Source organism: Heterodontus francisci, chromosome 9, assembly GCF_036365525.1.
Source record: "Heterodontus francisci isolate sHetFra1 chromosome 9, sHetFra1.hap1, whole genome shotgun sequence".
NCBI lineage: Eukaryota > Metazoa > Chordata > Chondrichthyes > Heterodontiformes > Heterodontidae > Heterodontus > Heterodontus francisci.
Window position 1 is genome coordinate 15,224,424 of NC_090379.1, and position 25,836 is coordinate 15,250,259.

The 25,836-nt window shown below is 43.6% G+C and overlaps 1 protein-coding gene across 3 annotated transcripts in view; it reads right to left on the reverse strand.

Annotated features, from left to right (window-relative positions):
- Nucleotides 1-2,382: 2,382 nt before the first annotated feature.
- The window catches only part of LOC137373596 (neurexin-3-beta-like), a 586,548-nt gene continuing 563,094 nt past the window's right edge, over nucleotides 2,383-25,836 (reverse strand). For 2 of the 3 annotated variants that reach the window (XM_068038597.1, XM_068038596.1), the window contains exon 7: nucleotides 2,383-5,266. In XM_068038597.1, the coding sequence (XP_067894698.1) occupies nucleotides 4,344-5,266 (923 nt within the window). In that variant the 3' untranslated portion in view covers nucleotides 2,383-4,343. The remainder of the gene's footprint in view (nucleotides 5,267-25,836) is intronic. The other variant, XM_068038598.1, reaches the window with a different exon arrangement.

Sequence of the window (25,836 nt, forward strand, 5' to 3'; positions counted from 1 at the left end):
CTGGTGTGTTTTTCTGGCATTTTCCACTCTCCAGAGTCCAACCTTCCACGGGTGTTCTTTGCTTGAAGATTAGGAGGTTAGAAGGGATGTCCAGGTTGAACCTTCTCTTTTACACGAAGGATAATGAATGAGCTCCCACTGAAAGCCATTGAGGTAAGTAATATAAATTTGGTAACTAGTCATATCTCTGGCTATGGTGAGCAGTGCTGATTCACCAGAATGATACTGGAGCTAAAAGATTTAAATTATGAGGACAGATTGCATAAACTAGACTTGTATTCCCGTGAGTATAGAAAATTAAGGATCATCTAATTGAGGTGCTTAAGATAATTGAAGGATCTGATGGGGTAGATGGAGAGAAATTATTATCTCTGGTGGGGGGAATCCAGAACAAAGGGGCAGAACATAAAAATTGGAGCTCAGTCATTCAGGGCTGATGTCAGGAAATGAGTTCTTCACACAAAGAGACAGTGGAAATCTGGACCTCTCTCCCCCAGAAAGCTATTGAGGCTGGGGGTCAACTGAAGATTTCAAAACAGAGATTGGTAGATTTTTGCTGGCAGGAGTATTCATGGTTACAGAACCAAAATGGGTAGATATAGTTTGGATACAGAGTAGCGATGATTTAATTGGATGGCAAAACAGGCTCGATGGCCTCCTCCTGCTGCTATGTGGTTTAAGGATGACCGAAAAGGAACAGGTTTGTTGGGATTAAGGACCCTTTACTACCATCCAGTGTAGTGAATGAGAAATTGTTTAAAGCATTCAAGACACTTCATTCAATGGCGAATGGTGATGGTGGTGGCCGGGGAATGAAATTGGCTTAATGCCAAACCATGGGTGGCTAGAAAATGGTCTGGGTGACTTACTGAAAGATTTGCAATTTATATTTCCTTTCAAAAAACATCACAAAGTTCAGTCGGCAATATGGATCACAGTCTGAACTTGAAGGGCTGGTTGATTCAATACGGTCCTGGAGGTTCATTCACACTCCTAAGGCCTTGAAATGATGCTGCGTCAGGGTTGCCAACCCTTCTGGATTGGCCTGGAGTCTCCAGGAATTAAAAATGATTAATCTCCAGGACACCACTGTGAGCAACATGGTAGAAAAATGAGGTTTCTTTAAAAATTGATCTTTGACCATTTTTGTTCCTTAGTTATAAAAAATATCAGACATGGCGGGGGTGGGGGGGGGGAGGGGGTGGAGCTGAATAGCTGATTCTTAACTGTCAGAAAACAGCCTATCAGGTAGTGAAGAGTCTGTTTACTTCCTGATTAGCTGTGGGAAGGTGGTGAGCTGTGAAAATTGACATATTGGGTGTCCAATGGTGGAAGTGTGGAGGGTGGAGGCAGGGCAGGTGTAGGCAGAAGGCCATGTGATGACACCTCTAGATCTAGATCTAGCTGTGGCTCAGTTAGTAATGCTCTTTGCCTGTAAAGCTGTGGGTTCCAGTCTTATGTCAGGATTTAAGCACAAAAATCAATGCTGATGCTCCACTGAAGTACTAAGGGAGTGCTGCACTGTTGGAGATACTGCTTTTTAGATGAGATATTAAACCAAGGCTCTGTCAGCCCTCTCAGGTGGATGCAAAAGAGCCTATTTTGAAGAAGAGCAGGGGAGTTATCCCTGGTGTCTTGACCAATATTTATCTCTCAATCAACATCACAAAAACACATTAGCTAGTCATTATCACCTTGCTGTTTGTAGGAGCTTGTTGTGTGCAAATTGGCTGCAGCATTTTCTACACGATAACAGTGTGTAAGCTTCAAGAGTGTAAAGTGCTTTGGGATGTCCTGTGGTGATGAAACACAAGTCTTTTTTGGCAAACCTGCACTACACAATCACAGTTCACGAAAACTTTGTGTATTTGTAAGCAATTCCACTGACTGCTTGCTTCTTTTTATATGGGGTGAAAAGATCAGACCGAGGGAATCTCAGATGGACATATTCAGATTGCCCAGAGTAGCAGTGTCCAGTGATCTATCCAAAAACCGAATATTCTGGCCCCGGTTCCACTGTTATCCCGTGTGTCTGATTTCTTAGCTCAGTACACACAGATGGGCCGTTTGGTGTTGTCATTTGTAGATGTTGCCAGACACATGTGAAAACAAAAAGAATGTTTGATTGGTAATGCTTTTCCAGAGGAGGTTCTGAATGTTGAAAAAAAGCTTCTGTTGCGAGATGAAAAGGTAGATCAACATTCACCAGCTTTGGGAAGAACATTTTATTGCTAAGCATATCATTTATATAACAGAAATGCAACAAAAGCAAAGAAGATGGAGGGATGGATGAAATAACATCACATTAACTCAAAAAACCCAATCAAAATCTTCACATTGATGCAGAACAAAAATAATATAAAATATGATATAAAGCCCACATACAGATTTTCCAAGTCCAGGAGTTCACAGTAAAAAAATAATGAAGAGATTACCAGGAAGCAAATCCACAGGACAATCTTTAACAACAGACACTGAGGTATAAATATTTCTGTGTGGCTTTTTTCATATATTCATTGAGCTGTCAAAAGGGTGCTTTGATACCTACAGAACCCTGCCTGCTTTTTGTTTTAAGTTGAAAAGTGGAGTTACACTCAAAAATAATGTTTCAAAGAGTGAATATTCATGCAGCTTCGAAAGACTAGCGAGAGAAAGAGGAAGAGAGAGCAGAAGCTCTAAACCTAAATGACAACAATTGTGTCAGCTTCTTTACAAAAGAAAAGTTTACATCTCATAAGTAGGGTTCTTGTCTAAACCAGGTTCAACCTTGTATCTCCACATGAAAGACATTGCAAATAACTTCGAGTTTGGAGCTATACAAATACCAAACGAGATTAAACAATGTAAATGTATGTACAACAGTTCTAACGACAAAGTACACCAGCTATATAATAATGTAATAAAATTATGTAAACATTTTTTTTTTCGTGACATGACTTGACTGATGATATTTGAAAACTCACACCTTCCAGGTTTGTATTTTTTAATATATATATATATATATAATTATGTTGAAAGTTTGAGTGACCTTAAACAGCGTTTCCCCTTTACCATGTTTCTACCCACTGTTCTGGTAACAGTTATAACACGGCACATCAGTTCAAGGTAGAGTTTGGGCCAGACGAAAGACACAGGATGAAAAAGGAAAGCTAACACCAGGCAAAGGCGATGAGAGAGAGATAAAGAGATAAAGCACACGTCGATTAAATTAAACCAATAAAATTAAAACTCATAATGGTATGTTCGGCCTGTGAATTCATTTTTTTCTCATCAAAATTGAACACCATATCGTATATGATGTGGTTAATTTTATTTTTTTTTTTGAATGTGCATGCACCACAGTCATTTACTGAAACTCAGTACCACAGCCATGGTTCTTAAGTAGCTGTTTTCTATCTACCACAGTCTAAGAGTAATATGTCGTACAGTTAACAGCTCTTAAACAAGAAGGTGGTCACCTCAGTTGAAGGTCAATGCTGGACACAGATCTGCCTGATCTATGTGTGTCACCCACTTAATTCTTCGTTAGTCTCTTGTTTGTTAAATGTTCATATACCTAGTACAATTTTATTGCGGACAGCAAATCATAAGGAGGACACCACGATTTGAGATGTAGAAACAATACAAAGTTTAAACGGCAGAAGTCCCGTTTTCCGAGGGGAGGAGGAGGACGAGGAGGTGGGGGGGTGGGAGAGACAGAATCTGACCGCACGTACACACACCACCACCACCATCAATCCCCGCATCTCCCCACCACCCACATAAACCTCCACCTCTCCCAAGGTCCACGCTTCGCTGGACACCGGCATTATCTACACATGTTGCAATTACATGCTCCACACGGCAAAGAGCAGGAAAGTTTAAAACAATATCAGTACACAGCTTTTTACAACCAAAGAAAAAAACCTCGAGAAAATGCGAAATGCCACAAAGTTTTAACAGTCGCATCCAGGATAAAAACCGAGGAGGCAGTGGAGTCTTCTCAAGTTGGAGATACCATCACCAGAATTCAAAGCTTCTGGTCACTATGATAGCTCTGTGTGTGTGTGTGTGTGTGTATGTTTATTGTCTGAAAGCACGTACAGCTTCACTCTGTAAGTTTAGTTTTTTTTTTGCCACAGTGCATATCACAGTTCTCAGGCTCCAGGCTGCACTTGGAGTTTTTGTTTTCAAAATTTTCATTTCCCCAAAAGAGTTTTTATTTAGTGTGTGTTTAAAATCTAAATCAAGTCGCAGATCTGCACCGTCATATTTCATATATATATATTATATATATTTCAATTGTGTCTCCTTTATGTCGTTGTTTAATTCACATTTTTTTTTTGTTTTGTCCGCTCTTTCTTCTACACATAATATTCTTTGTCCTTATTTTTGTGCTTCTTACTGCTGCCTTTGGCACTCTGTTTCTTTTCCTTGACAACAGTGCCGTTGGTCTGCGCGGAGTTGCTGATATAATTGCGCGTCTCGTCCACTTGGTAGGAACCTTCGTCCCTGTTCCGGTACTTGTACATGGCATACAGGAGGATCAGGATGCAGAGGGCTGCTGCCGCCACTATCCCTACGACCATCCCCGTCGTGCTGCTCGATTCCCGCACCACCTCCGAGGCCCCCGGGCCCCGTCGGACTCCCGGCTCTGTGGGGTTTGCTGTGGGTACATTACGGAACATAGGTGAGGTGACTAAAGGACTCTTCAGCTTGGTGCTGTCTACTTCGTACGCAGTGGGCAAAGGAACCAACACTAGGCCAGGGTGCGGCTTCTGCTCACGCGTATTCAACTTGCCCGCGGGCAACTTGGGCACCTTTCCGGGCGGTGCGGAGACTGCGGAGCTGAGCAGCTCAGGGGGAGAGGCCGTGGTAGTAGTCCTACCGGATTCGGACGCTTTGTTAGGTCTAAAGTCCTTGTACTCCCACTTGGGTGCGTGCGCTTTGTAGCCACCTTCGAAGGCCGATGTGGACAAGGTCTTATCTGTTACCAAGGACAAGGTGGTGTGAAAATCTTCATCATCAGTAGGGGGTAGGTTAGAGTCAAGTGCCTCCCCTGAGCCATAACCAGATATCACCAAGCCAGCATCACAATCATCGTTGTCCCGCTCCGACAAGCAAGGTAACCCCACCTCAGGGATCATGGACAGGGAATCTTTGGTGTTCTCAATAATGGTAAGGAGGGGGCGGAAGGTAGGTAGGAGGGAAATGAAAGGTGCACGAGTGGCAAGAGGAGGGGTTGCTAAGGCTTCTTCTGTCACTACAGGGAAAACTAATTCACCTCCTAGGATTGAAGGAGAAAGAAGGAAGTTAGAGAAATGCTAGGTCTTCTACACACACACACACACACACACACACTTTAGTCAAAGTAAAACCAAACCAAAATCACGTCACAGAGATGCAACAGCTTTACAGCTGAAAAGAAAAGGCAGTCCTTTTACATAATCAGAGCACAGCAAATGAAAAGAAAAACTGACACCAACCATTACAGTTTTAACATCAAGTTTCAACATACACTTAACATTAGCAGTTAAAAAGATAAAAGAGGAAAAGATTCAAAAATTATGTTTTATAAATTAATTTAACACACACACAAAGAAAAAAAAAGCATTACAGCCTACATCCAAGAAAGAGAGGCTACATACATATATATATATATATATATGAAAAATATATACCACGTAATTCTTAGTCAACTTACATCAACAAATTGCCCGCATGATTTTGGCATGAAGAAAGAATTTATAAAAAGAAAGTTGTGTAAGATGCTCTTGGACAAGTTTGCTATATTGTAAATTTTTTGTACTTAGCAAAAAAATTGCTCGCTGACAAAATGATTACAAGGGGAGGCAACAACACATATACATCCACACCACACAACATGAAAAGTAACTCTGCACTAATAGGTTATTCCTTTTTGTTGTTGTCCTTTAAAATATTTCAGGTATTACAAAAAAAAAGACTGTACATCGTTTAACTTGAACATCCTCTTCTTTTTGCTTGTTAAATATCTACAAATCTAATGCTTTCTTTTTTAAATCTTTTATGCCGATATATTTTCTTTTTAAATTAAATACTCTTTTTTTTTCCTTTTCTGGTTTTAAACAACTGGATGACTGATACTGTACATTATTGTCAACACTGCTAACAGGAGTGGGGGGGAGACGAAGGAGGGAGGGTGGTGAGGGGAGGGAAGGGAATGATTCTTTTTACATTTTCCAGGTTCCACCCTATGAGTGTACTATGTGGGAGATGAGGATGATGGGAGTGAATGTGTATAAAAGTTGCCATGTCCATGTAAAGGCGGGACGAAGCGATCTGGCAGCGTTAGAGCTTTTAGCTGTAAGGAAGGGATGGGGGGATATACAAACAAATGAGCATATACATGCCCATCTACGAAAAAAAAACATAACTCTAACACTGACATTTCACAAACCCTAAACTGCAACTTCTTCATCATGCAGTCCTTAGAGAGATATATATTCTTTTTTCAACTTTAACAGCTTTTCCCGAAAAAGAAAAAGAAAATCTAAATAAATCATCGTTAAAAAATAGCTCCAACTGCTGCCTCTATGTCAAAACCACTTCAAACGGTGTGTGATGCAACTCTTCGATACGTTCCAAAAAAAAAAGAGAACTTACACACACTTTTTAGTGAAATATTTCAATCAGGTGGCAGTGCACCATGGACTTTTTTTGTTCCCCTCTAGAAATGGGGAGAACAGGGATGGGTTGAAATTGGATGGAATTGTGGATTTGCAACCACCGCCACCCCACTAAACAAAACCCCGATTAAAATAAACTCCTCGGCATCCAATATATTAATAAGAGCGGAATTTGACTTCTTGAAAGGCAGCAATCATAATCGTGAACGTCCGGGAATCATGCAACAAGATCTCAAAATCCGCCAGGAGATATTCCGGAGTCCAGCCGTTATTATTGAAAAATAAAATGAGAAATGGATGTATTCAACAGCTAAAATCGAGTGGCTGCTGTTAGCACTGGGACAACTGGCTCAACAAGGTCCACATGAGCATATACAGTTCCACGGGATTTGGGAGAAGGGAAGGTAGGGGAGGGTCAAAGGGAGTAATTTTCAACTTCCCCCACCCCCGCCCAAGTTGTAAAAACCAGTTGACCAGTCATTGTGGAAACCGCAATGCATATTTGCGGTTGTGTGGAAACCGCGATATATATATAAAAGCCCCCTGTGTGGAATTTGCTGCCACGCGTTGAAGTGGTTTGTGCTTCATAAAAAAAGAAAATTATCTGCACAAATATTTTGTTTTTTCAATAAAATGTTCATCAGAATCAAAAAGAAAAAAAAAAAGATCTTAGCAATTTAAGGAAAAAGAAAAGCCCCAAAACATGAAAAGATTACTGACAAAACAATTCTTGGTCCCCCAGAGACTGGGGGGAAAAGCTAACAAAGCAATTTTCTTTTCCCCAACACACTTTCATAGATGAACAGCCAGATGCACAGCTACAGACAGAGTAAGAGAGACACAAATATTTACCTGTCACCTGGGGCATGTGAAATGAGGTGACATTATCTCTATTTTATCGCAATTTCTCCTTTTATATTCCTTTTTTTAAATAAACTTTTTATTTTCTGTGTGTAAAAGTGGCGTGCAGTCTGGATGTACGTCAATACAGAGGTAAAAGAATTGGCTGAAAATGGGTCATCTTTATTGCAAGTGTTAATAATGCATGCTTAAAGTAAGTTGCATTTAGGGAAAGTTTGAGAACAGAACAGCAAGCTAGAGCGGGAAGGTTAGCAGGGAGAGAAAGGTCAAAGGTTAGGAGAGCACAGTTTTTAACATCATTCAACAAGTCAGTTTGGGCAGAGTTAGTGGGGAAGAGGCGTAGATTTCCATAAAAGAGCATTAGGTTTTAATCTCAGGAAAACTTCTGCAGAAGTCAGGTAGCCAATGAATCATAATTGTTCTCCCCCTACTGTATAATTTCTGTACATTTGATCTAATTGCACATTTTTTTCAGTTGTGAATATTTTTACATAAGAGTTCTGTGCTATCTCCAGATGCTGATTGTACCAGTGATAAAAGTACCATTTCCAGGAGATTGTCTCACATTGTGAAATTGAATAGATCCCACACATTCCCCGTCCTCCCTGGAAATCAAGAGTCCTTGGCATCCACTTTCCCCTGTATGCACCTAATTCCAGGGCACACAGAAGAGGGAATTCTAACCCTAACCTCCTCCCCTTGGCCCGTTTTGCACTTCACACACATTCCCAGGAATATTTCTTCCCAAGCGGAGAGCTTCCTGCAAAGTAGGAAGAGGAGTAAGCCATTCAGCCCCTCGAACCTGTTCTGCCACCATTCAATCAGATCATGCTTGCTCTGTATCTTAACTCCAATTTATCCACCTTGGTTCCGTATCGCTTAATACCTTTACCTAACAACAACCTATCACACGGTGTAGTGTAAGCATTCGAATATAATTCAAACGGAGAGTGGGGAGCAACATCCAAACACCTCCTGCCTCATGTTGCTGTGTTTCTGTCTGTCAGACAGCTACTAATCAGCCCAGTGACTTAAGGCCTTTGAGAACGCCCAGACACAGGCCCCCACCTCCCCACCCCACTTGAGATCAGAGAATCTGAAATGTGGGCTGCCAGAAACTTCCAGTCAGGCATGGCTATTGTTGGCTCATGGGCAGCAAGGAGGATCAGTCAGGCTGGTGGCTACTACAGTACAACAGTCGGAAGGCCCTTAGCGCCTGTGGCCATTACTACAGTGATGGAGTTTTCCTCCTCCCTCGCGTTTGCCCGTTCCAAGGGGTCTTCCAGCTCTGGAGAGAATGCCCACACGGGTCCAGTCCAATGAGGTGGAGCGAATTTGAACAGCGAATGACCTGAGTTTGAACTTGGGCAGGGAGATTGAGAAATCAGCTCTGATGTACTTTTCAGGGTTTACCTTATTCTTTCCGAGGATCTCAAAGCTAATGATTTCCCGGCCAATGTTAGTGTTCCCAACTTCTGCAAATATGTAAAACTCAAAATGGTGTTATCTAAGCATTGCATGTTTAATACCTCATTGTAGAATCATACAACACAGAATGAGACCATTCATCCCATCATGTCTGTGCTGGCTGTTTGAAAGAGCTCTCCAATTAGTCCCACTCCTCTGCTCTTTTCCCATAGACTTGCAAATGTTTCCCCTTCAAGTATTGATCCAATTCTCTCTTGAAACTTACTACTGAATCTGCTTCCACCATCCTTTCAGATCACCACCAGATCATAACGCATTGCATAAAAAAAATCCCCTCTGGTTCTTTTGTCAATTACCTTAAATCTGTGTCCTCTGTTTACTGACCCTCTTGCCTCTGGAAACTGTTTCTCCTTATTTACTCCATCATAATCCTACATAATTTTGAACACCTCTATTAAATCTCCTCTTAAACCTCTCCACTCTAAGGAGAACAATCTGAGCTTCTTCAGTCTCTCCCTATATCTGAAGTCCCGCACCCCGGTACCATTCCAGTAAATCTCCGCTGCACCCTCTCCAAAGTCTTTAAGTCCTTCCTAGAGTGTGGTGCCCAGAAATTGACACAATGCTTCAGCTAACTGGTGACTTATAAAGGTTTAGTATAATGTCCTTGCTTTTGTACTCAATGCCTCTATTTATAAAGCCCAGGATCCCATATGTATTTGAACAGCCTTCCAAACTTAGTCTACGCACTGCCCCCCATCTCTCTGTTCCCACACCTCCTTTAAAATAGTGCCATTTTGTTTAACTTCACCATGCTCCCATTATAATAAATATCATCACATTTCCACTGCACCTCGTCATGTCAAAACCTTTCACATCAGCCACTTTTTTCTCATTTGCTTTTTGATGGTCTTGCTTACAAGAGAAATATTGGAGAACTTCAAATAGTGCCACAGGATCCATAATGTCCAAAGGACCACAGCTGTAACAGTCCAGTACTCTCTCAGTACTGCACTGGACTGCCAGCCTAGATTACAGACTCAAGTCTGTGGGTGCGGGGCTCAAACTCACAACCTTCTGACCTAAAGGCAAAAGTGCTGGCCACTGAGCCAAGTGGATGCAGCAAAAGAAAATGTGCACATTTTATTGGGTAGGGATTTTGGTAAAAGGCAAGTGAATGGGGTCAGTGTGAGGGCTGCCGACCATCCAGGACTTCCCAGGAGTTTCCAGAAATTGAAGACTGATCTCCTGCTGTGGGAAACCTGGGAGAAAAATCAGTGACACTAAAAACAAATTTATTCCGTTTAATTTGAACACTTATGTTTACGGTTGTAGTAATATTGAAGATGGAGCGGCAGTTGATGTACGAGGTCATATGATGAAACCTCCAGGAATACGTCCAACAAGAGTTGGCAACTCTAGTCATGAAATCAGAGAATAATTACAGCGCAGAAGGAGGCCATTCAGCCTGTCCTGTCTGTGCTGACTCTCTGCAAGAGCAACTCAGCTCGTCCCACTTCCAACTCCCGTAGCCTTGCACATTTTTTCTCGTCCGATAATTATCCAATTCCCTTTTGAAAGCCATGATTGCATCTGCCTCCACCACACTCTCAGGCCGTGCATTCCGGATCCTAACCACTCATTGTGTAAGAATGTTTTTCCTCGTGTCGCTGTTGCTTCTTTTGCCAATTATCTAAAATCGATGTCCTCTGGTTCTGGATTCTATCGACAATGGGAGCAGTTTCTCCCCATCTACTCTGTCCAGACCCCTCATGATTTTGAACATCTCTATCAAATCTCCCCTTCTCCAAGAACAGCTCTAGCTTCTCCAATCAGTCCACATAACTGAAGTTCCTCATCCTTGGAACCATTCTTGTGAATATTTTTTGTACTCTCTCTCATGCCTGGTCAGTCCAGATCAGCCATGATCTAACTGAATGGCAAAACTGACTCAAGAGGCTTAATAGCTTACTCTTGTTCCTAATGTTCATATTAAGATTCCTAAGCTCTAGGCAGCTTTCAAAAGAAAAGCAGCCCTAAGAGGTCTCTTTGGTCATGAACGGACTGAAGTACGTGAACACAGAGCGGTGTCAGCTGTACCCTTGATGCTTAGATTTTCAGCCTAGTGCTCCAACTAATTGAGAAATAAAAAAAAAATCATCCATGACCAACAATGGGAGCAGAATTGACTGGCCATACTTCGGAATCAATCCGCCTATCAGCCTGTTGCCAGCTGTCAGCTGCCAGGGAGATGTCAATACCTTATTATAGCTGTTACTATTAAACAGACCAAAGCCCATATTAAATAACAAGACACTTGCTCTGATGGAATCTGACAGGCTAAATGGCCTCATCCCTCCTTATCTCCATACAACCCTCCGAGATATTTGTGCTCCTTCAATTCTGGCCTCTTGCGCATACCCTATTTGAATTGCTCCACCAATAGTGGTCATACATTCAGCTGCCTCGGCCCTAAACTCTGGAGTTCCCTCCCTAAACCTCTCTACCTTTTGTCAGTATCAGTGTGCCTCAGATGGTAATGCTCTCACATCTGAGTCAGAAGGTTGTGGGTTCAAAGTCCCATGCCAGAGAGTTGAACCCAAAAATCTCGGCTGACACCTCAGTGCAGCAGCTGAGGAGAGCTACACTGTCTGAGGTGCTGCCTTTCAGGTGAGATATTAAAACCAAAGTCGCATTTGCTCTCAAAGGTGGATGTAAGTAATCCCATAGCACTCTATCAACATCACTAAAATTAATTATCCAGTCATTATCATTTTGCAAACTGGATGCCACATTTCTTGCATTACACCAGTGGCTGCACTTCATTGGCTGTAAAGTACTTTGGGATGTTGTGAAAGGTACAACTGTAAATTCAAGCCTTTCATTTTAAGACGCTCCCTAAAACCTACCTCATTGACCAACTTTTGGTCCCTGTCCTAATATCTCTTTATGGGGTTCGATGTGAAATTTTAGGAACACAGGAATGGGAGGAGGCCATTCAGCCCCTCAAGCCTGTTCCGAAGCCATTCAGTGAGATCATCATTGATCTGCGACCTAACTCCATATACCCGCCTTTGCCACATATCCCTTAATACCTGCAATTGCTGCTATTGTACAGAGCCTTGGTGAGACCACACCTGGAATATTGTGTACAGTCTCCTTACCTAAGGAAGGATATTCTTCCCATAGAAGGAGTGCAACAAAGGTTCACCACACTGATTCCTGGGATGGTGGGATTGTCCTATGAGGAGAGATTGAGGAATTGAGGAGACTGGGCCTGCATTCTCCAGATTTTAGAAGAATGAGAGGTGATCTCATTGAAGCATACAAAATTCTTACAGGGCTTGACAGAGTAGATGCAGGATGGATGTTTCCCCTGTCTGGGGGGGGGGGGTCTAGAATCAGGGGACTCAGTCTCAGAATAAGAGATAGGCTATTTAGGATTGAGATGAGGAGGAATTTCTTCACTCAGAAGGTGGTGAATCTTTGGAATTCTCTATCCCAGAGAGAGGGCTGTGAAGGCTGAGTCATTGAGTATATTCAAGACAGAGATCGATAGATTTCTAGATATCAAAGATATCCAGGGATATGGGAATAGCGTGGGAAAATGGCATTGAGGTAGATCAGCCATGATCTAGCTAAATGGCAGAGCAGGCTTGAGGGGCCGAATGGCCTACTCCTGCTTCTATTTCCTATGTACCTTCGGATAACAAAAATCTATCAACCTCTGATTTAAAATTTATAATTGATCTAGCATCAATTGCCATTTATGGTAGAGAGTTCCAACTTTGCGTGTCGAAGGGTTTCCTCATTTCACTCCTGAAAGGTCTGGTTCCAATTTTGAGACTCTGCCCCCTAGTCCTAGACTCCCCATCCAGCAGAAATAGTTTCTCCCTATCTGTTTCCCTTAATATCTTGACAACTTTGATCAAATCACCCCCTAACCTTCTAAATTCCAGGGAATACAACTGCAGTTTGTTTAACCTCTCGTTGTAATTTAACCCTTGGAGTCCAGGTGTCATTCTAGGAAATCTACACTGCACTCCCTCCAAGGCCAATATATCCTTCCTAAGGTGTGCTGCCCAGAACTGCTCACAGTAACTCCAGGTGTGGTTGAATCAGAGCTTTGTATAGCTGAAGCATGACTTCTGCTCCCTCGTATTCTATTCCTTGACATACAGAATGCATCCAGCCAAATATGCATTAGTTATTCAAAGGGTGTCGATATATCAATCGATACACTTCCTGTTACTTGCATTGTAGTAATGCTGGGCTTTAGGGTTACCTGTGAATTCCCAGTGACCGGAGATGGCTCTTTAAAGTTTAAATCATGGGATAATTGATTGAATTAGCCAACCCAACCAGTTCCCATTAAACTGCTGCAGGAGGCTGAGGTAAGCGTTCAGCTATTTTCAGTGAAGCAGGCCTATGGACCTAGATAGTGGATGCTGGTAGGCTATTCAACCACAGGAGCCATCACAGTTCACAGCCCAGTGCTCATCATCACCCATCAGTGACCATATCCCCATACAAAGGTCACTGGGTGGCAGTCAGGGGCGCGAAGCTCCATGGCTGATCTGCATCTCTTTTCCTTGCCCAGAGAGCAACGGCAAAAGTGCGAAGAGAAATGCAGACTGGTTTCAATCTCATAATGAAGAGCTGGAACCTGTCATAGCCGCTAAGCGCATTGCACTTTTGAACTACAAGAAAGCCCCCAGCGATTTAACATCCGCAGCACTTAAAGCAGCCAGAAGTACTGCACAAAGAACAGCTAGGCGTTGCGCAAACGACTACTGGCAACACCTATGCAGTCATATTCAGCTGGCCTCAGACACCGGAAACATCAGAGGAATGTATGATGGCATGAAGAGAGCTCTTGGGCCAACCATCAAGAAGATCACCCCCCTCAAATCTAAATCGGGGGACATAATCACTGACCAACGCAAACAGATGGACCGCTGGGTTGAGCACTACCTAGAACTGTACTCCAGGGAGAATGCTGTCACTGAGACTGCCCTCAATGCAGCCCAGCCTCTACCAGTCATGGATGAGCTGGACATACAGCCAACCAAATCGGAACTCAGTGATGCCATTGATTCCCTAGCCAGCGGAAAAGCCCCTGGGAAGGACAGCATTACCCCTGAAATAATCAAGAGTGCCAAGCCTGCTATACTCTCAGCACTACATGAACTGCTATGCCTGTGCTGGGACGAGGGAGCAGTACCCCAGGACATGCGCGATGCCAACATCATCACCCTCTATAAAAACAAAGGTGACCGCGGTGACTGCAACAACTACCGTGGAATCTCCCTGCTCAGCATAGTGGGGAAAGTCTTTGCTCGAGTCGCTCTGAACAGGCTCCAGAAGCTGGCCGAGCGCGTCTACCCTGAGGCACAGTGTGGCTTTCGTGCAGAGAGATCGACTATTGACATGCTGTTCTCCCTTCGTCAGATACAGGAGAAATGCCGTGAACAACAGATGCCCCTCTACATTGCTTTCATTGATCTCACCAAAGCCTTTGACCTCGTCAGCAGACGTGGTCTCTTCAGACTACTAGAAAAGATCGGATGTCCACCAAAGCTACTAAGTATCATCACCTCATTCCATGACAATATGAAAGGCACAATTCAACATGGTGGCTCCTCATCAGAGCCCTTTCCTATCCTGAGTGGTGTGAAACAGGGCTGTGTTCTCGCACCCACACTTTTTGGGATTTTCTTCTCCCTGCTGCTTTCACATGCGTTCAAATCCTCTGAAGAAGGAATTTTCCTCCACACAAGATCAGGGGGCAGGTTGTTCAACCTTGCCCGTCTAAGAGCGAAGTCCAAAGTACGGAAAGTCCTCATCAGAGAACTCCTCTTTGCTGACGATGCTGCTTTAACATCTCACACTGAAGAATGCCTGCAGAGTCTCATCGACAGGTTTGCGTCTGCCTGCAATGAATTTGGCCTAACCATCAGCCTCAAGAAAACGAACATCATGGGGCAGGATGTCAGAAATGCTCCATCCATCAATATTGGCGACCACGCTCTGGAAGTGGTTCAAGAGTTCACCTACCTAGGCTCAACTATCACAAGTAACCTGTCTCTAGATGCAGAAATCAACAAGCGCATGGGCAAGGCTTCCACTGCTATGTTCAGACTGGCCAAGAGAGTGTGGGAAAATGGCGCACTGACACGGAACACAAAAGTCCGAGTGTATCAGGCCTGTGTCCTCAGCACCTTGCTCTACGGCAGCGAGGCCTGGACAACGTATGCCAGCCAAGAGCGACGTCTCAATTCATTCCATCTTCGCTGCCTTCGGAGAATACTTGGCATCAGGTGGCAGGACTATATCTCCAACACAGAAGTCCTTGAAGCGGCCAACATCCCCAGCTTATACACACTACTGAGTCAGCGGCGCTTGAGATGGCTTGGCCATGTGAGCCGCATGGAAGATGGCAGGATCCCCAAAGACACATTGTACAGCGAGCTCGCCACTGGTATCAGACCCACCGGCCGTCCATGTCTCCGTTATAAAGACGTCTGCAAACGCGACATGAAATCGTGTGACATTGATCACAAGTCGTGGGAGTCAGTTGCCAGCATTCGCCAGAGCTGGCGGGCAGCCATAAAGACAGGGCTAAATTGTGGCGAGTCGAAGAGACTTAGTAGTTGGCAGGAAAAAAGACAGAGGCGCAAGGGGAGAGCCAACTGTGCAACAGCCCCAACAAACAAATTTCTCTGCAGCACCTGTGGAAGAGCCTGTTACTCCAGAATTGGCCTTTATAGCCACTCCAGGCGCTGCTTCACAAACCACTGACCACCTCCAGGCGCGTATCCATTGTCTCTCGAGATAAGGAGGCCCAAAAGAAAAAAGAAGAGAGCATTGAGGCCAACTGTGACAGTATCCTACTAATAGGAACATAAGAAATAGGAGCAGGAGTTCCGATGAAGGGTCACTAATGTGAAACGTTAACTCTGCTTCTCTCTCTACAGATGCTGCCAGACCTGCTGAGTATTTCCAGCATTTCTTGTTTTTATTCCCTACTTTTATTCCTGGCTGAGATTGGTAGAGAACAGGGATTGGGTCTAAGGTTTTTCCTTGTCTAAGTGACTCACTAGCACACAAGCGGTGGCCTTACCCATTGAACTGTTGAGAGCGTTCACACTATTATGTAGAATGTACAGCACAGAAATAGGCCATTTGGTCCAATTGATCTATGCCGGGGTTTGTGCTCCACACAAGCCTCCTCCCACCTTATTTCATCCCACCCTATCAACATATCCTTCTATTCCCTTCTCCCTTGCTTCCCCCTTCAATGCTTCCATAATATTTTCCTCAACTACTCCCTATGGTAGCAAGTTCCACATTCTCACTGCTCTCAGTGTAAAGATTTTTCTCCTGCGTTCCTTATTGGATTTATTAATGAATATCTTTTCCTAATGACCCCTAGTTTTGATCTCCCCCACAAGTGGAAACAATTCTCCACAATTACCCTGTCAAACCCTTCATAATTTTAAAGACCTTTCAACCTTCTCTTTTCTAGAGAAAACAGCCCCAGCCTGTTCAATCTTTCATGATGGTTATAACCTTGCAGCTCCGCTATCATCCTCGTAAATCTTTTTTTGCACCTTTGGCAATGCCTCTATTTGTATTATTTCTAAGAGATTTCATGTCATGGATGCAACAGCTCCCAATGACTTCAATGGAACGTAAAAAACAAGATTATGAGCCTTAACTGCAGTCAATATTTACAAAACTCAAACTCTGTTAAACCTCAATGGAGTAAATAAAGAGAAACTGTTTCCACAGGCGGGAGAGTGGACACAGATTTAAGATGATTGGCAAAAGAACCAGAGGGGAGATGAGATGAATTTTTTTCTATGCAGAGTTATGATGGTCTGGAATGCACTGCCTGAAAGGGGAGTGGAAGCAGATTCAATTGTAACTTTCCAGAGGGAATTGGATAAATACTTGAAAAGGACAAAAATTGCAGGGCTGTGGGGAAAGAGCAGGGGAGTGGGACCAATTGGATAGGTCTTTTAACAAGTTAGCACAGGTACGCTGGGCTGAATAGCGTCCTTCTGTGCTGTATAATTGTGTGATTCAAATGCTGGATCTTTCCTCAGTCCTCTGTACTGACCACCTGATCTGTGTCCAATCTATGCTGGATAGTACAGCAGTCTGTGTAGAAATGCAACAAGACCTGGACAATATCCAGGCTTGGGCTGATAAGTGGCAAGTAACATTCACACCACACAAGTGCCAGGCAATGACCATCTCCAACGAGAGAGTCTAACCATCTCCCCTTGACGTTCAATGGCATTACCATCGCTGAATCCCCCACTAGGGGCTACCATTGACCTGAAACTGAACTGGAGTAGCCATATAAATACTGTGGTTACAAGAGCAGGTCAGAGGCTAGGAATCCTGCAGCGAGTAATTCACCTCCTGACTCCCCAAAGCATGTCCACCATCTATAAGGCACAAGTCAGGAGTGTGATGGAATACTCTCCACTTGCCTGGATGGGTGCAGCTCCAACAACACTCAAGAAGCTCGACACCATCCAGACAAAAGCAGCCCGCTTGATTGGCACACCATGCACATACATTCACTCCCTCCACCACCAACGCACAGTGGCAGCAGTGTGTACCATCTACAAGATGCACTGCAGTAATGCATCAAGGCTCCTTAGACAGCACCTTCCAAAACCACGACCTCTACCACCTTGAAGGACAAGGGCAGCAGATACATGGGAACATCACCACCTGCAAGTTCCCCTCCAAGTCACACACCATCCTGATTTGGAACTATATCGCCGTTCCTTCACTGTCGCTGGGTCAAAATCCTGGAACTCCCTTCTGAACAGCACTGTGGGTGTACCTACCTCACATGGACTGCAGCGGTTCAAGAAGGCAGCTCACCACCACCTTCTCAAGGGCAATTAGGGATGGGCAATAAATGCTGGCCTAGCCAGTGATGCCCACATCCCATGAATGAATAAAAAAAAAGCCTTGGTCAGACCCCATCTGCAGTGCTGTCTGCAGTTTTGGAGCATGCACCTCTGGAAAGCTATTGGTGAGTGTCGAGCACAGATTCACCAGAATAATACCAGAGATTACAAGGTTTAAATTTAAGAACAGGTTACATAAACATGGCTTGTATTCTCTTGATTATAAACGGAGATATTTAAAATGTTAAAAGGATTGGACAAGATGGATGCAGAGAAACTGTTTCCTCTGGTGGGAGAATCAGGAATGACATAAGCTTCACATGACAGCCAGGCCATTTGATAGTACAATATGGCAGCACTTTTTCACACGAAATGTAGTAGAAATATGAAATGCTTTCCCTCAATTGGAGCTTTCATTACTGCGATCGATAGATTTTCATATCAAGGGATGTGGAGCCAAGGTGGGTATATGGAATTGAGCTATAGATTAGCCATGATCTTATTGACTGGTGGGGCAGCCTTGAGGGGCTGAATGGCCTCCTTTTCCTCTTCCTATTAATATGTGACATCTTGTACACAGGCTCACTGCTTACTTACTAGATGCCCTGTTAAACTGATCACCATCACGCTGAAAACGGAAGATTATTCCCTGGCCACCAGTTTTTCATACTTCCATTCTCCTTCTTTTCATTGTGCATACAGTTGGTCTTTTATTATTCCCTTCATAAATCTTCTGTAAATTTGAATGCTTTCGGTTAAAATGAAGCAGTCAAATGCCACAGTGATTGAGAAAGATGGCGATTAGAATTTGCTTATAAATGAATCCTCTTTCGATCCCAGCACACTCCACTCAAAATGTGTCACCAATTTTAGCTAATTTCACTGCTCATCTTTATCTTGCCAAAATGTAGGCTGCACCGTCTCTTCATAATGGAGCTTTCTGTATGACTTTCAATATTTCACACTTAATGACTGGTTGTATAGCAAAGATATTATACAGTGTTGAATTACCACAAAATCTAATTTTCACCAAATGTCCTCTGTGACTAATTCAAAATGCTGAGTTTCTTTAACCCATCACTCGACTGAATACCCAATTGCAAGGGTGGAGTTAAGAAATGGCAGCAGCATCAATGATGCAAGTTGGACGCTGTAGATAGCCAAAAAACAGAGTGCCAGACGTACGATGATGAGCTTAAGCGGTGCAATACTCTGGTCGCACCACACTCTTGAGTCCTGTTTGGTCATTGAAACACAAGAGAGACATTCAAGTCCTGAACCCGTGCCCATGAGGGAGTGCTGCAATTTTGGAGGTGCTGTCTTTCAGATGAGATGTGAAACTGAGGATCCATCTACCCTGTTGGGTGGATGTAAAAGTTCCCATGGCACTTGAAGAAGAGCAGGGATGTTCTCCCCGGTGTCCTGGCCAATATTTATCCCTCAATCAATGTCACAAAAACAGATTATCTGGTCATTATCACATTGCTGTTTGTAGGAGCTTGCTGTGTGCAAATTGGCTGCTGTGTTCCCTACATTACAATAGTGCCTACACTTCAAAGGTACTTCCTTGGTGTTTTTTGGATGGCCTAAGGTCATGAAAGGCGCTATATAAATGCAAGTTCGTTCTTTCTACTGTGGAGCCATGTGACTCCTCTCTAGAATCGCAGCACTGGATTATCTGGAAGGACTGGAGAAACTTGGGATTTTCCTCCTTAAGAGGAAGCAATTGAAAGGGAACATTGTAAAATTAAACTACATTGTGCACTACTCAAATTAAATCATAACATAGGACCAAGGGACAGGTTCAAACGAGTGTGAAGTAAGCTCAGGACTGACAGCATTAATGTGGAAAGAAGGGTCAGGTTTTGCCTGGCACAAGGTAAATCCTGATTATCGGGATCAAATGTGGGTCTTGAGCCTCCGCTGGTAGGCAGTGTGATCTCGGCGGCAATCTTCCCAGCGGTGGCCAATTGAGAGACCATTGCCGAACCCGCTGTCCAATTAAGGATGACAGCTGGCTCTCCACTCTGCTCTGGTTTTACCTTTACTATACTCTTCATTACCTGATTTACAATGTCACCTCTCCATTGCTTCCTCTTAAGGAGGAAAATCCAGTCCTTCCAGATAACTCAGAGGGCCGGCAGCTCTGCAACCTCAGCAGTGCCACCAAGGCTACAAGGCGAATGAGAGGGCAACTGCATTTTGAGGCTTCCTGGAAGAGGAGGTAAGACATTTTTTGCTGCGCTGGGGTCAGGCAGGCAGGCCCCAGCAATCGGACAGGTAAACCCTCCAGCAGCAGCGTCGGGACTGCGGTGGCGGCCATTGCCATGGAGGTGGGGGGGAGGGGTGTCGGGTAGCCCCTTGGGCCATGGAGCCCAGAAACCAAGGTCACAACCCACAAAGCCACTGGAAGGCCGTCTCCATGTGGCTAGCATGTGGTGGGGGGTGGGGGGGGGGGGTGCGGCGCTACTCCACCACTGGTGAAATACTAGCACCACAGGAAAATAGCCTCCAACTGGCAGTTTAATTCTTTAAGTAGACCGCCCACCTCCGGTCAGCAGGCGGCCGAGCCACTACTGTTCCCGCACTAGGAAAATGGCCTGGCAGTGAGACTGTGTCATATAGCCCTCCCAACGCAGCACTCCCAGCATTCTACCAGACCCCCACCCAACCCGGCCCCACGCACTCTAGCCCGCCACCTGCAGGCTGGTAGAATACCAGGCAATGTTTCCATTTTTGGGAGAATCTAAAACTAGGGGCCATAGGGAAATAAGGAGAAATAACTTTGCTTGGAGAGTAGTTAGACTGTGGAACCCACTACCACAGGAAGCGGTTGAGGCGAATAGCATTGATGCTTTCAAAATGAAACTGGTCAACTACATGAGAGAAAAAGATATGCTGAGATGAGGTTGGTGGAATGGGAGGAAACTCATGTGGAGTATAAATGTCAGCACTGACTAGTTGGACCAAACAGCCTGTTCCTGTGCTGTACATGCTATTCTATTTTAGATGTTCTTCGCACAAAGTAGAGTCTTCCTAGATGAATCTGTCTTTTTCATTTGCATCTGTCAACAGACCACGTGACTCTGGGCCAGTACTGTCTAGGCTAAAGGCAGAATGCTTGTATCCCTAGGCAGGGAGCTGAGCCAGGAAAGCTCTGTGGGTAAAGATTGTTGTGGAGCACCTGAAGAGGGGATCACCTTCAGGCTGCGATGTGACCAGAGGAAATGATGTCACATCACAAATGACCAGGGAGTTGTGGGTGCAGCCCGACAGAGTAAGATGTGTGTAGATGTGCTCTGTATGTATGTATGTGTGAATATATATATATATATATATATATATATATATAGTTCCAGTTCTATTATAATAAAAACCCACATATTCTTTGCGTATTACTTGGAGTCCTGTCAATCTTACAATTGTTCACACACCAAAGGAACAAGTAATATTACAAAGATGTTTTAATACAATTGTTTTCCCCTCTGATGTTCTGCCTGTGAGCTGGGTTGGTTGGTGTGGGCTGGCTTTTGGACTAATGGGCAGCCTCCCAGCCTAACCCATTCCAGCCTGGGTGCAATATCCACAACACTTACACGTCACAGCTGGGGTGGGGGCGGGGGGGGGGGGGGAGAAATCACCAGATAAAATGATCAGGCGGCAGGAACCCTGGGGTATTTTTCCCTCTTCCCCTGGTATAAAGGTGCTCCAACCAATCGGAACACATACTGTTGGCTGTGGGTGTGATCAGCTGATCTCAACACCACTGGTCAGTATGCCTTGATGCAACTCTGGGTGGTGCACTTAGTTCCTGACCTGTCTGGCAACACTGGTTTGCACCGAGGTATACGGCAAAATGGGTAGTGTCATAGTTATATTACTGCACTACTACTTCAGAGACCTCAACTAATAATTTAGTGAATAATTAATTAAAATCTCTCACCACGACAGTTTGAGTGGCCATCCTTACCTGGTCTGGGCCTACATGCGACTCCAGTACCCGTGGTTGACTCTAAAGTGCATTCTGAAATGGCCTAGCACATCACTCAGGGCAACTAGCAGTGGGCAATAAGTGCCCGCCTTGCCATCACTGTATCTTGCCCTCTGTTCAAGGATAAAACACACTGGATGGCTCATGGTAACCATAGTAACAGCAGCAAGGCCATCAGCAAGGATTCATTATTAAACTAAGTAGTGCTCTCGGGTAGCTCGGGTTCTGAAATTCTCTCTGTAGGTGGAGAGCTCACGCTGCTAAGCCTTGATGTGAAGTGACGTGCTCAGCATTCAATGTTAAGGAAAACACAAAGATTAAATGGCTTGCTGCTTCCCCAGCTTGACTTGCTAAGTATTCTTCACTTGAGCTGCTGCAGACTGTATCCTCTAAAAATCCAGAAATGATCCCAATATACACACCATACAACAGAGGATGCAGCCGCTGCACATTCAAATACATCTACTACTTAGAAAGTTGAAAAGTTATTTTGCTGGAGGAGTGTCTCTTTTTAACCCAGGGAGAGGGGTGGGGGTGGGGCTTCCAAAACCTCCATGCAGGATAGTATCGAGGGACGAGTATTGGAAAATGTGGATGGATGAATGGTCCGCAGTTATCCTTGTGCGTGTTTGGGGAGTATTTGTGCAGAGATTAGGAGATTAAATGGGTGGGGTATAGAATCAGAATGCACAGAAGGAGGCCATTCAGCCCACCGTGCCTGTTCCAGCTCTGAAAAGTCCCGCTCCTCCAGCACATTCCCCATTGCCCTGCAAAATTCCTCTTTTCAAATATATATCCCGTTTTCTTTTGAAAGTTTTGGAAGTTATCCATTAGTTGATCTATAAATAAAAGTCTCTTCCCATGTTGAGTGATGAAGGAATCTACTGACGAAACGCAACAGAGATGGCTTCTGATCAAAGATGTGTCTGATCTGAGGACACATAGCCATCGTTTCAAATCATTTCACCTCTGGCACAGTGAATTCTTGATCTAGGCACAATAATGGTTCGCAATTACAAAAGGATTTTTATTTTCAAAGTATGCTGCTCACAACCCAGAGGCATTTTCAAAGTATGATCTTTCGTTAAAGGGGTTTAGTGGTTAAGTGGTGAGTTGGGGGAGGGGCAGATTGCTGAATGAAGCATGAAATGGATAAGGATTTATGAGCTAAATTTAATCTGAGGCAATCCTTTTCAAAATATATTCTTCAGGTTTGGAGCCACACTTCACAAACTGTCACAGTCAAAGAATCAGACTGCACAGAAGGAGGTCATTCAGCCCTTTGTGCCTGTGCCAGTTCATTGAAAGAGCTATCCAATTAGTCCCTGCTTTTTGCCCATAGCCCTGCACTTTTTTTCCCTTTTCAAATATTTATCCAATTTCCTTTTGTAACTTATCATTGAATCTTTACATAGGATATGTGACACATTTGGCCAATTAGTCATAAGAACATAAGAAACAGGAGCAGCAGTAGACCATACAGCCCCTCGAGCCTGCTCCACCATTCAATACAACCTTCTGCCTCAACTCCCATCCATTCCCCATATCCCTTGGATTCCCTGAAAGTCCAAAGATCTGTCTCTCTCAGCCTTAAATATATTCAACGATGGAGCATCCACAACCCTCTAGGGTAGAGAATGCAAAAGATTTACAACTTTTTTAGTGAAGAAATTTCCCCTCAACTCAGTTCAAAATGATTGGACCCTCACCCTGAGACTGTGTCCCTGTGTTCTAAATTCCCCAGCCAGGGGAAACAACCTCTCAGTGTCTACCCTGTCCAGCCCCTTCAGAATCTTGTATGTTTCAATGAGATCACCTCTCCCTCTTCTAAACTCCAGAGAGTATAGGCCCAATTTACTCAGCTCTTATCATAGGACTAGTTTATTCTCATTCTATTTATTCTGTTTTTATCAACTTTTAGGTCGCCCTTTGCTGGTTTCTAAGAAACTCCCAATCCTCAGACTTACTACTATTTTTTGCAACATTATGAACCTCTTCTTTTAATCTAATACTATCCTTAACTTCCCTACTAAGACAGGGATGGATTTTTCTTGCTGAGCGTTTGGCTTTTTTTTTAGTAGAACATATTTTTGTTGAACATTTTGAATTGTTTCTTTAAATGTTTCCTTCTGTTTATTTACTGCCATACCTTTTAGTCTATTCACCCAATTAACCCTTCCCATCATACCTATATAATTGACTTTCTTTAAGTTTAAGATTCTTGTTTGGGACTGGTGTATGTTGCTTTCAAACTTAATATGGAATTCAATTGTATTATGATCACTTTTCCCAGCAGATCATTTACGATGAGATTATTAATTAAACTGCCTCAATGCACAATACTAGACCTAAAACAACTTTATCCCTAGATGGTTTCACAAGGTATTGTTCCAGGAAAGTGTTGTGAAAGCATTCTACCAGAATACCTTTGCCAATTTGATTAGTCTATATGAAGTCCTCCACAATTATTACATTGCCTGTGTTACAAGTTCCAATTATTTCTTGCTTAATGCCGACGGTATAACTACTGTTAGAGGCCTGTAAACTACTCCCACTGGTGTTTTCTGACCCTTATTATTCCTAATCTCTACCCATACTGATTGTATTTCCTGATCTTCTGAACCAAGATCCGTTCTCACTAATGTCCTTATGTCATCCTTTACTATCAGGGCTACTCATCCTTTTCCATTCTGTCTGTCTATTTGAATGTTGTGTCCTGAAATATTTATTTTCCAACCAGTCCATGCTGACGTTTATACTCCACTCGAGCCTCCTCCCATCTTTTCTCATCTAAATCGATCACTGTAACCCTCTATTCCCTTCTCCCTCATATACTTGCCTAGCTTCCCCTTAAATGCATCTGTACTATTCGCTTCAACCACTCCCTGTGGAAGCGAGTTCCACATTCTCACCACTCTTTGGGTGAAGAAGTCTCTTCTGAATTCCCTAATAGAGTTCTTGATGACTATCTTGTATTGATGGCCTCCAGTTATGCTCTTCCCCACAAGTGGAAACATTCTGTCAAAACTATTCATAAGTTGAAAGACCTCTATTAGGTCACTCCTCAGTCTTCTTTTCTCAAGAAAAGATACCCAGCTTCATCCTTTCCTGATCTGTATACCCACGCATTTCTGGTATCATCCTTGTAAATCTTCTCTGCACCCTATTCAGTGCCTCTACATCCTTTTATAATATGGTGATCAGAACTGCACACAGTACTGTACGTGTGGTTTCACTAAGGTTCGATACAGCTTTAGCATAGCTTCCCTACTTTTCAATTCTATCCCTCAGAAATCAAGCCTAGTGCTTGGTTTTTATAGCCTTGCTAACCCGTGGCACAATTTTAATGATTTGTGTATTTGTATTCCAAGATCCCTTTGTTCCTCTACCCCACCTAGACATGCACCTTCCAAATAATAAGTGACCTCCCTATTCCTCCTACAAAATGTACTACCTCACATTTATCTGTTTTGAACTTAATTTCCCAATTATTTGCCCTTTCTGCAAGTTTATTAATATCCTCCTGTGACTTGAAGCAGTTCTCCTCAGTATTGACTATTCCACCGCAATTTGGAATCTGCTTCTACCACACTATCAGCCAGTACATTCCAGATCATAACAACTCACTGCATTAAAAACATTTCTCCTCAACTCACTTCTGCTTCTTTGAGCAAATAACTTAAAAAATTGATTTAACTGTTGCTGTCTTTGGGAGATGCAAATAATTACTGATTCCAGGAGGTTTGGTACCGAGCCATTTGAGCCAGGGACCTCTATTACAGGGCTCCAGCCAGGATAGGATGATGATTCGGAAGCTGTGACTGGCTTTGGTATCCTTAGGGCTAGACAGGAGACAAACCCTGCTCCTTATTGCTGTCCTGCATGTTGAGTGCCAGGCTTGGTCATGACATCCCTTAATTGTCAATTGGGGCTGGCGTCCACTCTGGGCGAGATACTGAGGGAGCTATGGAAC